The sequence below is a fragment of the Eurypyga helias genome, unplaced genomic scaffold, assembly GCF_000690775.1.
Source record: "Eurypyga helias isolate BGI_N326 unplaced genomic scaffold, ASM69077v1 scaffold12155, whole genome shotgun sequence".
In the NCBI taxonomy this organism is placed as follows: domain Eukaryota; kingdom Metazoa; phylum Chordata; class Aves; order Eurypygiformes; family Eurypygidae; genus Eurypyga; species Eurypyga helias.
In genome coordinates, this window is record NW_010250889.1 from 59,936 (window position 1) to 73,474 (window position 13,539).

The 13,539-nt window shown below is 45.5% G+C and overlaps 1 protein-coding gene across 2 annotated transcripts in view; it reads left to right on the plus strand.

Annotated features, from left to right (window-relative positions):
• HIC2 (hypermethylated in cancer 2) overlaps positions 1–12,247 on the plus strand; it is a 32,475-nt gene extending 20,228 nt beyond the window's left edge. The window contains exons 2-3 of one of the 2 annotated variants that reach the window (XM_010151829.1): positions 4,116–4,259; positions 10,416–12,247. In XM_010151829.1, coding sequence (XP_010150131.1) covers positions 10,452–12,164 — 1,713 coding nt within the window. In that variant the 5' untranslated portion in view covers positions 4,116–4,259; positions 10,416–10,451 and the 3' untranslated portion in view covers positions 12,165–12,247. Of the gene's footprint in view, positions 1–4,115; positions 4,260–6,350; positions 6,363–10,415 lie in introns of those variants that run through there. The other variant, XM_010151828.1, reaches the window with a different exon arrangement.
• The last annotated feature ends 1,292 nt before the right edge of the window (positions 12,248–13,539 follow it).

Sequence of the window (13,539 nt, forward strand, 5' to 3'; positions counted from 1 at the left end):
TTTGGATTGTAGCAAAGTTTTCAACACCCCATGACCTTGCTGGGCTGCCTTTCATAACACACTCGGCTGTAAACCATCTCACGCTGACAAACTGTCTGACAGAGCAGGCTGGTCTAATGCACGAGATACCTGCAGCCCTGGACCACTGTTGTGCAGTGCTGCAGGATAAGGATGCCAGGATGGGAGCCTTCCTGGGAAGAGGTGGATTTTGAAAGCTTATGTAGAGTGACCTCCTTGCAATCTGTGAGCTAAGTTTAAAGAAAGTCCGAAGTCTCAGGTGAAGAAGATGGAGGAATAAACCAGTCAAAAGGAGAAGCAGTGGTTGAGGAGAGGCGGCCAAAGAAATGAATAATTTTGAATATGACTAAACCCTGCTATTTTCCTTAGGTTAGCTTCAGCTTGGACAGATTTGGATGCAATGCAGATGGTTTGCAAAACTTTGAGTTTGTTAGTCCTACTTTTACAAGCAACAGCAGCTTTCTGTCATCTTCTTGTTTGCCAGGCAGTTGCAGAAGCACTTTTTGGTGGCTGCAAAGAACCAAATGTATGGGGGAGGGTTCAGGATGATGAATTCAGCATCTGATTCGGACGGACATTTGATAGGCAGTACAGTCTTGATACTGCCAGGACCGATGCTTAAAACAGTGGTTTGCTTGAAAGGCTTCACAGGAGTGAAGCCTAGAGACAGATTTCTCTTGGAGATACAGGGCTGAGTACATGGTCAGTTCCTGTCAAAGAAAGAAAAAATGATAGATGAAATGCAAAAGGTGCTCTGTTTGAGGCATTGTTTGTTTGTGTTATGGAGAACTGCTACTGATGCATTTGCAGGTATGCATGAGATAAAGGAATGAGATTTGATTCTATAGAAGAAAATGAGCCAGCAAAGTTTGTTTCGGTGCTCACTGGTTTCTGGCTTGTGGTGAGAGAGATGACATTCTGGTCCAAGTCTGCTACTACCCATGTCCTTCCTGCAACTCTCAGCATGAAGCTCCGTGTCAGCTATTGCAGCAAGTTCAGGACATGAGCAGCATTCTGTATGCAGATACTCTGCAGACTGCTTCTCTCTGCAGAAACGTTTGCTTGGTCCACACAAGAAATAAAAATAAACAGGCCAATTGGGAGGATCTTTATCAAACCCTCTCCCATTTCTCCCAGTACGCTGAGGCCTTGTTTGCTCCAACAAACTCTTTAACTAAGGGGTCTGAGTCAGAATAGCTAGTGGCTATAACACTCCAGGTTGCCTGCCTCATCCCTGTCCTGGAGATCCCTCCCCATTTGCAGGGGCAGCTGAAAGGGCCGTGCGTTTACTCCAGTACTGCTGCATTTCACAACCCAGCTATCAGCTTGTACCTGTGCTGACTCAGAGCCCTAAAGCCGTGCTGCAACTGGGAGGGTGCTGTAAGACAGTTGGATAAAGCTGGAAAAGGGTCACAATGTTCCTTCTTTTCCACAGCACTGTGTGCTCCTGCCCCCAGAGCAACACCCAGCATGAAGCTGGCACCCTGTGCACCCCTGCCAGCACCCCCTGCCAAACTGAAGGGCAGGTTCCAAGCTTTTAGGACCATAAGCATCTTCTCACTCCATGTAATTAATAGGGTGTTTGATTCAGCCTAACACTCTCTAGGATGGGAGGCAGCAACAATCCTTTAGTCATGTCTTACATTCTTGCATTGGAAAAGGAGAGTGCTATACATCAAGGCTGAAAGGTAGGTGGGAAACAGAGAAGTTTTGCATACCAAAGGGGCCTTAACTGGTGGATGGGTGCAGGGTGTCCTTCCTCCCGCGGCAGCTGAGCTATGCCAGTGAATAGGTGCATACTTCGATGCAATAAGAAGATTCGAGTGGGACACCAGAGCAGCCTTTACCACTTGCAGTGCAGGTACAGTTGGAGCCGAGTTTGCTCAGTTGCAGGGCTGCAAAACAGCCCAACATCTATGGCTGCTCACTAGGTTCTGAGGCTTTATTTGTTTTGTGCCACTGCTGTGTGTTCCTGAGATCAACTGTGCTCTGCAGATATGCAGGAATTTTTAGTGCCTGGCTCTGCTTGACAAGATCTGCAACGTCCATGTCTCTTCTCTTCTCCTCCCACCAAAGGGTTTGGGTAGTCTGAGGCTCCTGCGTGTCAGCAGTGAAAATACATGTATAATATACAAGGGCTCTGTTTAGGAATTGGCAGGAAGCTTAATTTCTGACTGCAGTGGGATGGTTTAACAGTAGGAAACACCTTTGTTTTAAGCAGTTCTCTGCTAATCTCTGCCCTAGAGGGGAAATACAGCTATGGAGAAGGGCTGCTTGCTTCACAGTAGCAAGAGGCAAATTGCTGTAATCTAAGTGTAAATCTGCATATGAGCTGGTGTCTCGAAACCTGTCCAAGAAATACCTTCATGAGGTATTCAGCCTGTCTTAAGCTGAGTATTGCTGCTATTGCCGAATGTCTTACACAGTCCTGATGCTGGCAGATGCAGCCAGTCATATGTTGCTCGTATGCAGTATAGAGTGTGTGCTGTCTTGGAGAGGGGGCAGCTCCAAATCCCTGGGGTTCTGGCCTGCTATGCTTAAAGTTGCACGCTATTTAAATGTGGGTTGGCTGTTCGTGCTGGCAGTGGTCTGTTCAGACTAGTTCAGCAAATGCTCTTGGCTCAGCATAGCCCAGGTCAGTAAGCAAACACTTGCTTACATTTCACTTCTTCATTGTATTGGCAAGATTTAAAAATTTTCAGTCTATAGCTGTCAAAACAGGCTGATTTGAATACAAAAGGCCTATTAGTTCAGTGTGAAGGGGATTTAGTTACAGAATTGTAGGGGTAAGAATGCAGGTGGGAATGATGGGAACACTGTCTTGGGTCTGAGCCCAGCAGATGTCCAGGAAGAATGAACTCCCACCTTACGTTCACTCTCCTTTCCATGAAGACACTTTCTGTTTGCCAGGCCAGTGTCCTCCTTTACGTTCTCTCTCATCCAACTACATAAATTATTGCAAGTCTTGTTAATTTGGCCTTTTATCTTTTAAGGTTAAAATGATAATATTCTGGTAACTTTTTAAATGTAAGATTTCTATCTCCAGCAGCACAGCTGGGGACATGCAGCCATCAATGTGACAACAGCTGTGCAGAAATTTCACTTCACCATGAAGGTCTAAAACCTATTTTAATTCCCTATGAGGCTGCAGGCTTATTCCTGTTCTGTTTTGTTGGGGGGTTTTGGTTTTTTTCCCCTGGGGCAGCACCACCACTTGTAGAGAGGGACCTGTGCTTAGCAACTACCCTGAGACTACCTTCCTTGATAACCCTGCCAGGGCTGATTACAGGAACTCGGGGAGGGAGGATACGCACTGCAGAGGATACCCTAGGCTTGACATGCTGTGTACCTGTGGGATGTGCCTTTCCCTGAATGGAAGAGATATTGTTGCTTTTTCCTTTGGGCAGGGAAAGGTGGAATTATAGATCCTCGGGTTTGCGACTCTCATACCACCTGCAGTTCACCATGAATCAACTTGATCTCCAATCTCCAAGAATGTGTGTTAAATTTTAGTAAAGCATCATTATAAACAGGAGAGGGTATACAGTGTTTTCTTTTCCTGTCTTGCACCACAGGTGGAACAAAAGCCAGAGGACACAGCCTGGCTCAATGCCATAACATCTCTAGAAGAGCAGGATTTCAAAGGCTTGGGAAGGGGGTCAGGGAAATGGGGACAACGCAGAGGGTCCGTATTGAAGTGTTTCTTCTACTGCCTGTATTGTGTGGGGAACGAGACCGTGAAGCTCTGGTGCCAGGCTTTTCTCACTGTAGAGGCATTTCTAAATGGTGATATTGAGTTGCCTTTGAATTTCTGGGCAGAAGGAAGCTGGTGCAGACATCCTGGGATCTGCTGTTCTTGGATATATATGGACTGGTCCCCCCGAAGCTCAGTGCCGTTGGGAGTCCTGAATGGAGATGGCCAGAGAAAGTCATCAAGAAACTTGCAGAGGCCTTCCCCTCTGTTTCCGTCACAGTCCGGCAGTTCTGGGGAGACGGGTGGAGGGGAGGTTGTTCTAGCAGTTACATATTTAAGGCAGGTGGCCGTTTTAAAATGTACATTTCAATTTTGATTGCAGTTTTTTAATTGCATTTAACAGCGTCCCTGCTGGTTCTCCATTCTGCATCCGTGCAGCCACGTTCTATTGATGGCCTGTTGTGATTTCAATGGAACATCATGGGATGTACCTGGCACGTCGGGCAGCACTGGATGGAGGTGCCTTTAGCCCAATGTACCTGGCATGGTAAGCGGCAACCAAGTGGTTAATCTGCATTCTACTGCTCGTAGTCTCAGCTTGTATAGCAAGGTGTTCCTGCTTTGCTGCAGCCTTGCACTGACTGGAAATCACTGATGTTAGTGCTTTCATGCACATAGTGCCCTACCCCTTCACCCACAGAGATTCCCCTTCCCTGGGCTCTTTGCCATGCAGTAGGGAAGGGTCTAGGTATGTCAGGCTCTCCTTGTAACTCTAGAACAGGAAAGAGAAGGGACTGGGGAAATCATCTGACTCTTTTTCTTCTCTCCTTTTTGGGCCAGGAGCTGGTAGCGGTTGAGCATGTATTGCCCATGTATCTAATGTCCAAACGTTGCCGCAGAGAGGTACTGAACAGGTGCTTGTATCCATAAGCAAAGCTATATTGTTCCTGTGGGAGTCCTGCACGAGCTGCTTCAGGGAGCTGGGAGGGCAGTTTTGCCTGGCACTAATTGGAATGTAACAAACTAAACAAGGGCCACTTTAAATTTGCTGATGTGGTATCCTCTGCAGAATGATCTTCCATTCTCCTTCTCCTTTCCATGTCCACACCTGTAACATCAGCTGCACTTCCTGCTCTTCCCGCATGTTGCTTCCTCTCCCTTCCCTAGTTTGGCAGACCCCTCCCCAAGTAACTTGACGTGTTGTTCTTACCTATTTTGAAGTGAGCGATATTCCTGTGTGAAAAACAAGGGTGCTGCATCCTGTTTTCTGCTTGAGCCTACCTCACACAGCTTTTGCTGCTCCACTGCCAGTGTTTAAAGTGCATGTTCTTGCCTCTGAGTTCTGCTGTCTGCCTGCACGCAGGGGCTGGGGATAGGCAACATTATGGGTTAACACAGTTCCTGCATTTCTCCCTATGCCTCTGCTGCTCTGGAATGGGAATACCTTTACAAGGCATGGGCTAATGACCTGCCAACTGCAGCTCCTGAGCGGAAGGTTAGTGGCAACAAAAGCCCACCTCACCATACCTTGGGAGAGTCCTGGACATCGGATCTGGTGGGATGTGGGGAGAGGAAGATCAGATGATCCAGTGAGCAACTGGAAAGCTCACTTCCCAGTGGGATCTTCAAGTACTCTAAAAACGTTAGTTCATCTAAAATTAAAGGGTGCAGAAGTCATGTTTTAGTTTCACCCAGATCCAGTAGCAGCTGGACACAGCGTTTTTAATGTCAGAAGTAAATTGGTGGGAAAGAGCAATGTAGGAAACAATTAATTTAATTTTGTCTTGCTCACGCTCACTGCTGCAGTGCCTGCTCAGTGCAGCACAACTGCGTGGGAAGGTGGAGAAATAAGTAAGCAGGCTACTATCTTTTCCTAGTTATAACATGCACAGCAGGCTAATGCTTTAACGGCATCTAATTTGATACATCATATCTAATCTGTTTGTTGGTTTTTATCTGCAGTACTGTTAGTTCACTGTTCAGGTGCTCGGTGTCTAGCCTTCTCATCCATCCACAAATCCTCTGCGTGAAATGAGTGATTCCTTAGATCTGTTTTTGATTGATTCTTTGCTTCACTGGTGTTGCTTCTTAAAAGGTAAACAATATTCATATGCTGCAATCTATAACTCAGAGATGAAATCAAATAGCATCTCCTGCCAGAGGTTGCTAAGATAACACATTTAGCATTCATTGAGTGATTACTTTTAGGAAAAGATTTAGTGGTATTAAAGAGAATCAAATCTGTAGTGAATATGTAGATTTCATACTATTTAAAGGGGTGAAGGGATTCCTCTTCTCCTGTAATTTAGCAATCTAATTTTCTGTGATGTCCAGAGTCTTTGTGGAAATTGAGAGAAAATTAAGTTTCTCCTGCTTTGCAGTGAGAGCAGCACAGCTCCTGGAACAGTCGGTGTGTTCTGCACAATCTTCGTGCCCACGGGATCATGGAATGCCCCAGGCTGGGCGCAGCAGCTCCTGGTTACCCAGCTCCTTGGGCAGTATTGCTTACCAAGACGCTATCAGCTCTTAGCTTGCAAAGCTTTGATGTGTGGCATCTGCTTGCAGCATTACTGTATTCTGTGATTTGTGCCCTGTATTTTTCATGTCTTTGCATGTGCTGTGTCTCAGTGTCATGGATATGGTGGAGGCAGTGGAGAGCCTCAGTCTTGCTTCATTCCTCACTTGCACAAGAGTATCTGAGCAGGTTCATTGCTCTGAAAACTGTGCCTTGAATGACTAGGAAGCAACCTGAATCTGAAAAAAAGACCATCTCTAATGCCTTTTGACCAAAGCCTTCTGTGATCCTGTTTTAAATGCAAAGGAGTGAAATTTTGCACACCAAATTCAGTGATAGAAGACTGTGGCCCCAGTGAGACATCTACATATTCTTGAGGTCTGAGGTTTGGTTTTTTTACTGCAAATGCATCTGAGCCTTTTCTGAGCCAGGGCTCCTCCGAACTGGGAGTACTTTTTTCTATCTTTTTGCAGACAACAGAAAAGGAGGGGTTCTTAAAAATGATACTGAGATACGAGAAATATAAATCACTGTGATTTTTCAGAGCTTTTGGGGGGTTTTGTTGTCATTATTGGTGGTGGTGATGTTACCTAAATGTTCAGGGCTTGTTAAGAGCCAGTCTCTGCAAACTGATGGATAGCCAGTCCTTTGTAAGGCTGCACCTGCCATTTGTTCAGGAAGATCTGCTAACTTTTATACTGGGCTTAACCTCGTAGTCTTTAGTCCCATGCTTTCAGCCAGAAGTGAGACTTTAGGAATGCCATAGATAATAATGCCTGCTTCTCTTTTGCTAACAAGTTTTCCAGTACTCCCCTCTGCCCCCACCTCTGAAATGCATCATTGCTCAAGAAGGGTTTGTAACTCGTCAGCTCTGGAAAATACCTGGAATGGATTTATTTTTGTTCAGGGCTGCACAAGATACACAAGGCAGGTCGATGTTAGAAAGCTTTTGTCAACAAAGGTATGTCAGTTAAGGGTGTGTTCTCTGGCCCATGTTGCTGTCCTGGTAAAAGCCCTTCGTGGGCAATTCCTAGCAAAATTTTAAACATGGGGCTCTAAACTTGGCTGAAGGTTTTGCTGCCTTGTTCCATTGCATTCATTTTGTTGGGGTTGCTAAATCCACGTTAGACTTCAGCTAACAGATTCAAATCTGAGAGGCAGTGTTGTAGTGCCTTACCACTGCTTTTAAAATCTACTGAAGGTAATAACCTACCTCATACTTATGTCGTACTAAACATGAATACTTCTGTAAAATTTGACATGTGAGATAAATAGAGGTAATTTAAACAACCTGTACTATGCTAATTTTCTGCTGCAGAACACACTGATGTTTAGTATTAACATTATCTTCCTCATGAAGGTCAGTAAAAAGCAAAACTATAATTCTACCCCTGCTTACAGGGCTTTCCCTGCAGGCCCATTACTTGGTTTCAATATCATTTAAGGCTGAAAGAAAAAAATAGAAGTAAAAATCTAAAAAAATATTTCCCATTAGTAGCTGCAACAGGGTTTGACTCTTTGCAGTGGCTTAGATGAGCAAGTATACAGAGATTTCTAGACCTCTGCTTCAAGTGCCACGTGAATGGGAAATAAGCTCGCTTTTAGTTTAGAAATAAACTAATTTTTTTTAGAAATAAGCTCGCTTTTATAAAAACACTGGGGATTTTTTATTACTCTGTTTAGGCAAAAAATATTGGCTGTGCTGTTTCCTTTTCTTTCCTGCATTTCGCCTTTATGGAACACTTAAAAATCATATCCAGGGATTTTTGTGTGTTCTATGCATGGAAAAGCACCATTATGTTTGTAGTGAATAGTGTAGTAGTAGGCTGTGTCTTGCTGTTCTTGAGCAGGATGCGTTTATATATATAGATGATGTGTTATGTTGCAAGCCATGTTTTTGTCCTTCCCTATCAATATATCTCAGTGACCCAGAAGTAAGTGTTTTTACTGGCCTGGCTAGATAAAAGTGGTTGTTTAGTGCCTCTGTGCTGTTGCTTCTTCCTCTTAATCAGCAGTTCTGGAAGCAAGCCACTAGAACCAGACACATTGCCTGCGTGCTGCAACTCTGATGTAACTAATTACAGCAAAACCTGGTTTTAAAGTGCTCAACAGTGTTCAGTGGTGGTAATCCCTGTCTCTATCACGTTTTGGTCCTGCGGCACCGTCAGTTTCTATGACAGAAACACTCTAGGTGGAGGAGAAATAACTGGCAGGCACCATGGCAGGTGTTGGCTGCCACCCTTGCTAAAGCCAGCCACCTGGGAACAACACTGATGTGCACAAAGGCAGTGGTGAATCCCCTGTCTTTGGGGTTCCCATCCATTGCCAAAACAGTAGAGAACAGAAAGGCAGAGCAGCTATTTTAGCTGTGGCTCAAGGTGACGAGCCACAGAGATCTGTGGGGATGCTGAATTAGTGGCTGGCGTACTTAACAGCGGCCACAACATCCTACCAAATGTAGAAAATCAAAAGCAAGCACCAGGCTGAGCAGCTAACCAAGGGGAGAAATGTGTCCTGGGGAAGAAGGGAGGTACCTGCTTGGCAGATCTGTTGGTAAAAGCGACCAGGCTAGCAAGGCAGCAAAAGGGGAGGAAAAATTGCATTTGTTTCCTTTTTGGTAGCTTTATAACAAAGCAAAATCTTTCTGTTGTGCAGAAATGGGTGATGTAAATTTACCACCTTTCTGCCAAGTTAAATCTTTCTATTTATCACCAGTTAGTGAGAGCCAGGTTTGAGGAAGGTTATTTTTAATATTGACAGTATCACTTCTTATTTTTTTCTTGTGTACACATACTTGACACAGAGGGAAGATAATGCAGTCTAATGCTTCATCATTTGAAACCTGATGGGACAGAATGTGGTAATGGGACTCACAAGCAATAAAAACTTTAGCTGATGATGATTTTAAGAGAAAATTTAAGGTCTTCATTTCTATGGACTTACGGCCTGCTCCTCCTTCAGCAAGAGGAATCTGTTTCAGTAATGCGGTGAACTGGAAAGGAAAGAAGAAAGTGGAGGCTAAAGGTGGCTGTTGTATGTTTGGTATTTAGTTCCTACATTTGAACCTCAGAATCTATTTTAAATCATGTTTAACAGATAAATACCCATTATAACTAGTAGTTGGCACTTTCAAACAAAAAAATCAAGAATAAAGTGTAAGAATTTATCTTGGATTCCTGAATGCAGCCACAGCTTTAAATTCTAGTTTTTAATTATTGTAGTATGTACCAAACGTGCAGTTGCAATTAGTTATGATTGCCTCACACAAGATATTTCATACAGTCCATACTACTGGGAAAGCCAATAGAAATACCTAAACTAAAATACATGGTTGGTGAAACACATGAACTAGACAGAAGTAACCACAATTGTCCTTTCTTCCCAGTACTTGAGGGTAGAGAGACTGTGACTTGAGACTATCAGTTGAAACGAAAGTCCTTAAAAATCAAAGGCAGGGCAGAATTAACTTAAGAAAACAGTTTCAGATTGTTGTAGATGTTTGGTGGAATTTAGCTAGATCAGCATCCTGAATTTCAGCCAGTTCAGGGCTGATTCTAGTCCTTAACGTCAATGGCTTGGGATATGGAGGATGTTGCCGGGGGTGGTTTTTAAAGCAGCCTTTCATACTCTTCAGGAGATTTCCCATTCACACCTCAGTGTGATTAATTCAATCTTCAATGGATTTAGTTGCTACATGTCATTTTCTCAACCCCAGAGCAGCTGGCTGTTGTAAGATTTCAACATGTAAGAGCCAAGAAACAAACTACATGCTAAAGCGGGGAAGCTGCAGCTTATGCTAATTATTTACATGCTCAGATATGCAAATGGCAGTGAAGTCAATGCTTCTTTTTTCTTCCCTTTTTTCTTGCTCCTCATCCTCCCTTCAGATTTGTGTCAGGAGAGGGAAAGAAAAAATTGTTTTCTTGCTGGTATCTTTTGAATAGTAATTCCAGCCAACGATGATATTTGTACATCTGATTTTTGAAAGAATTGAATCAAATCTTAGCATGAGAAATACTTCTCTCTGTATTCCAAGCAGGATCGCAGCTTGCAGGGCTGAACATACCCAGAGCTCCTCAGTCAGTGTCAAGCCTAACATACACTGCACTGTGCTAATCTGGTCTATTAAATGTTGACTCATTCGAGTGGAAACAGCAGGTTCACACCTCTCGTCCTCCTGTTTTGCAGGTGGTAAGGTGAAGGTGAAAGGAAGAGAAGGTGGAGATGGAACTGCCAAATCATGCCAAACAACTGCTACTGCAGCTGAACCAGCAACGAGCCAAAGGTTTCCTCTGTGATGTGATCATTGTGGTAGAAAATGCCCTCTTTCGTGCCCATAAGAACATCCTGGCAGCCAGCAGCATGTATTTCAAATCCCTTGTCCTGCATGACAACCTGATTAACTTAGACACGGACATGGTGAACCCCACCGTGTTCCGGCAGATCTTGGACTTTATTTATACTGGTAAGCTCTTAACGACTGACCAGCCCGGTGAACAGAACTTTAATGCTCTCCTCACCGCAGCAAGCTACCTCCAACTGCACGACCTGGCAGCTCTTTGCAGAAAGAAGCTGAAGCGGAACGGCAAATCCTTTGCTGGCAAGGCCGGTGGCCTTGGTGTTGGGAGATCTGCCAGGAGTCAGAGACTTTCCACTGCTTCGGTCATCCAAGCTCGCTATTCAGGGTCAAATGAGGGGTTGAAGGGCTCGCACTCAAAGGAGCTGTCAAAGGGAAAGCTTTCCGATGACGAGGTCTTCATCAGCAGCTCCAACCAAGAGAACTGTCACTCCTTAAGCAGGGGAGCCAGTAAGAATGGCGGTGGGGGCAGCAGTGCGAATGGGAGCACTGGTGACCAGGAGCTAGGCCTCGACCTGTCCAAAAAAAGCCCGTCACTCCCTGCTGCAGCCTCCCACGATGACACGCAGCACAGCGAAAGCCAGCACGGCTCTCCCCAATCTGCCTCAGTCCCCGCAGCCAACAGTGCCTCATCGTTTGACGAGTCTGGAGTCGGAGCCCCTCACAGCTTGGCGGACAGCAGTGACCCCATGGAGATGGATCTGAGCGAAGAGTGCCACCACTCGCTGACGGAGAGCAGCCAGCGCAAGGGTCTCCGGCACTCATCCCGCAAGAAGGAGTGGATCAAGAAAGACAACGCCTTTGACCGAAAGGAGGGGGGCAAAGACAGGGACGAGGGCGAAGGGCTGCCCAATGGTATCCTGCTGGGGCCTTTGTCCAAGTCCGTGGAGCGGAGTCTGGCTGGGGCGTACGGCGCAGACCTACCCTACCCGTGTAAGGAGGAGGTGGAAAATGGTAAGGAGAACAGCGATGACAGTGGCCAGAGCGAGAGTGAGAGTGGCGGGCATACTAGTGCCAACTATGTCTACCGACAGGAGGGGTTTGAGCCAGTGGCCTACGGTGACAACCTATATGTCTGTATTCCCTGTGGCAAAGGCTTCCCCAGCTCCGAGCAGCTAAATGCCCACGTGGAGACGCACACCGAGGAAGACCTTTACATCAAGGAGGAAGGCACGTACGGTGGCAAGGATGAAGCTGAGGATTTGTCCAACCCCAACCAGTCCTACGCCGCAGAGTCCCGGCCCTTCAAGTGTTCAGTGTGTGAGAAGAGCTACAAGGATCCAGCCACGCTGCGGCAGCATGAGAAGACTCACTGGCTGACGCGGCCCTTCCCTTGCAACATCTGCGGCAAGATGTTCACGCAACGGGGCACCATGACACGGCACATGCGCAGCCACTTAGGGCTCAAGCCCTTCGCTTGTGAGGAATGCGGGATGCGCTTTACCCGGCAGTACCGACTGACAGAGCATATGCGTGTCCACTCAGGAGAAAAACCTTACGAATGTCAACTGTGTGGTGGGAAATTCACCCAGCAGCGCAATCTGATCAGCCACCTGCGAATGCATACCTCTCCCACATAAGCCAAAGACTCCAGAATGAGCTTCGAGCCCATCCGCAGTGATTTACCTTTCTGTAGACTTGCTGCTTAAAAAAAAAGAAAAAACTAAAAAAAAAAGAAACAAACAAAAAAGGGGGCAACTGCCCATACTCTGTTCAGTCATGGGAGGCCTAAACAAATGTAGCTTTAACATTTAAAAAAAAGTTCCTTTTTTCCCTTTTTTTAAAAAAAGAAAGGTCCACAGCCAAGCTGATGCATTTAGTCCAATCCTCCCTCCAAATCTTGGTGATCTGGCAAGAAATGCTGCTTCTGTTTTGTGCACATCGCCTTCATTGCCATATTGATTATCTGGAGCTGGTAGGGTGACCGTGGGGAAGTTTCAACCATTGCTGGCTCCCCCCTCCCTGCCTCTTCCCTTCCTGTCACTGTCACCCTACTGTCCTCTCTGAAAACCAAACCCAGTAGGGGCATTTCTTGCCACTAAAAAGAGAATGAAGTACACCTTTTCATGGCCCGAGTAGGGGTGAAGTAACATGGTGTTGCATTCACAAGTGCGGAAGCTGTGTCTGTGGACCATCTCACAGGGTTGGCAGCCCCTTCGGACATGTGGGAAAACCATAGTTGTGGTGGAACCCACCACCCTTCCCCTGGGCTGGCGATGGTGGGGAGACCAGTCTACCCCGGTGTGCACCAGCCAGAGTGCTTCACTTAAAGAAACGGCGATGCCTCCTCACCATCCCTCCCGCTTCTGGTTTTGATCTTTATCCTTGGCACACGTAACCACATGCCACCTTTTCCCACAAAACGTACAAACCTCATCTGCCTTACCCATGACTGAACAGGGACTGGATGCCCTGGGAATTTCTTTCAGTGAGCAGGGGGTCGTCTTTACTTTTCTAGTAGTTTCGTATGAATATTCTTTGCTTAGAGGTACTTGTTTTATTAAAGGAAAAAACATTGTAACGTTTATGTGAATGTTTGAACTGGAAGGTCTGAGGTTAATTCTAGGGTGGGTGGGTGGGGAGGGGGTTTGATGTAGGCTGGACTTGCTACAAGTTCCTTAGGTACTTTTTTATTATTTTTTATTTTATTTTTTGTGTGTGTGTATGTTTTTAGCTTTCCTCCCTCACTAAAGAGTGAGTCTGTGTGGACAGACTTGTTACCTTTGCTACCTCTTGAATTCATGAGAACAATAAGATGGTTAGTGAAAGATTAGGCATTTTTTTTCTCTTATTGTAAGTAATTAAATGTATAAAAGTAGAAGCTAAATTAAAGTTAAGGGATTTTTACCACCCCGTCCTTCCATCAAAAGTCAGCTAGAGAAATGTTAAAGCAAAGCTCAGCCAAAGATAAAGAAAGAAATAGGTTGAGCCAGAGGCTGTGCTGGCTGCTTGGGC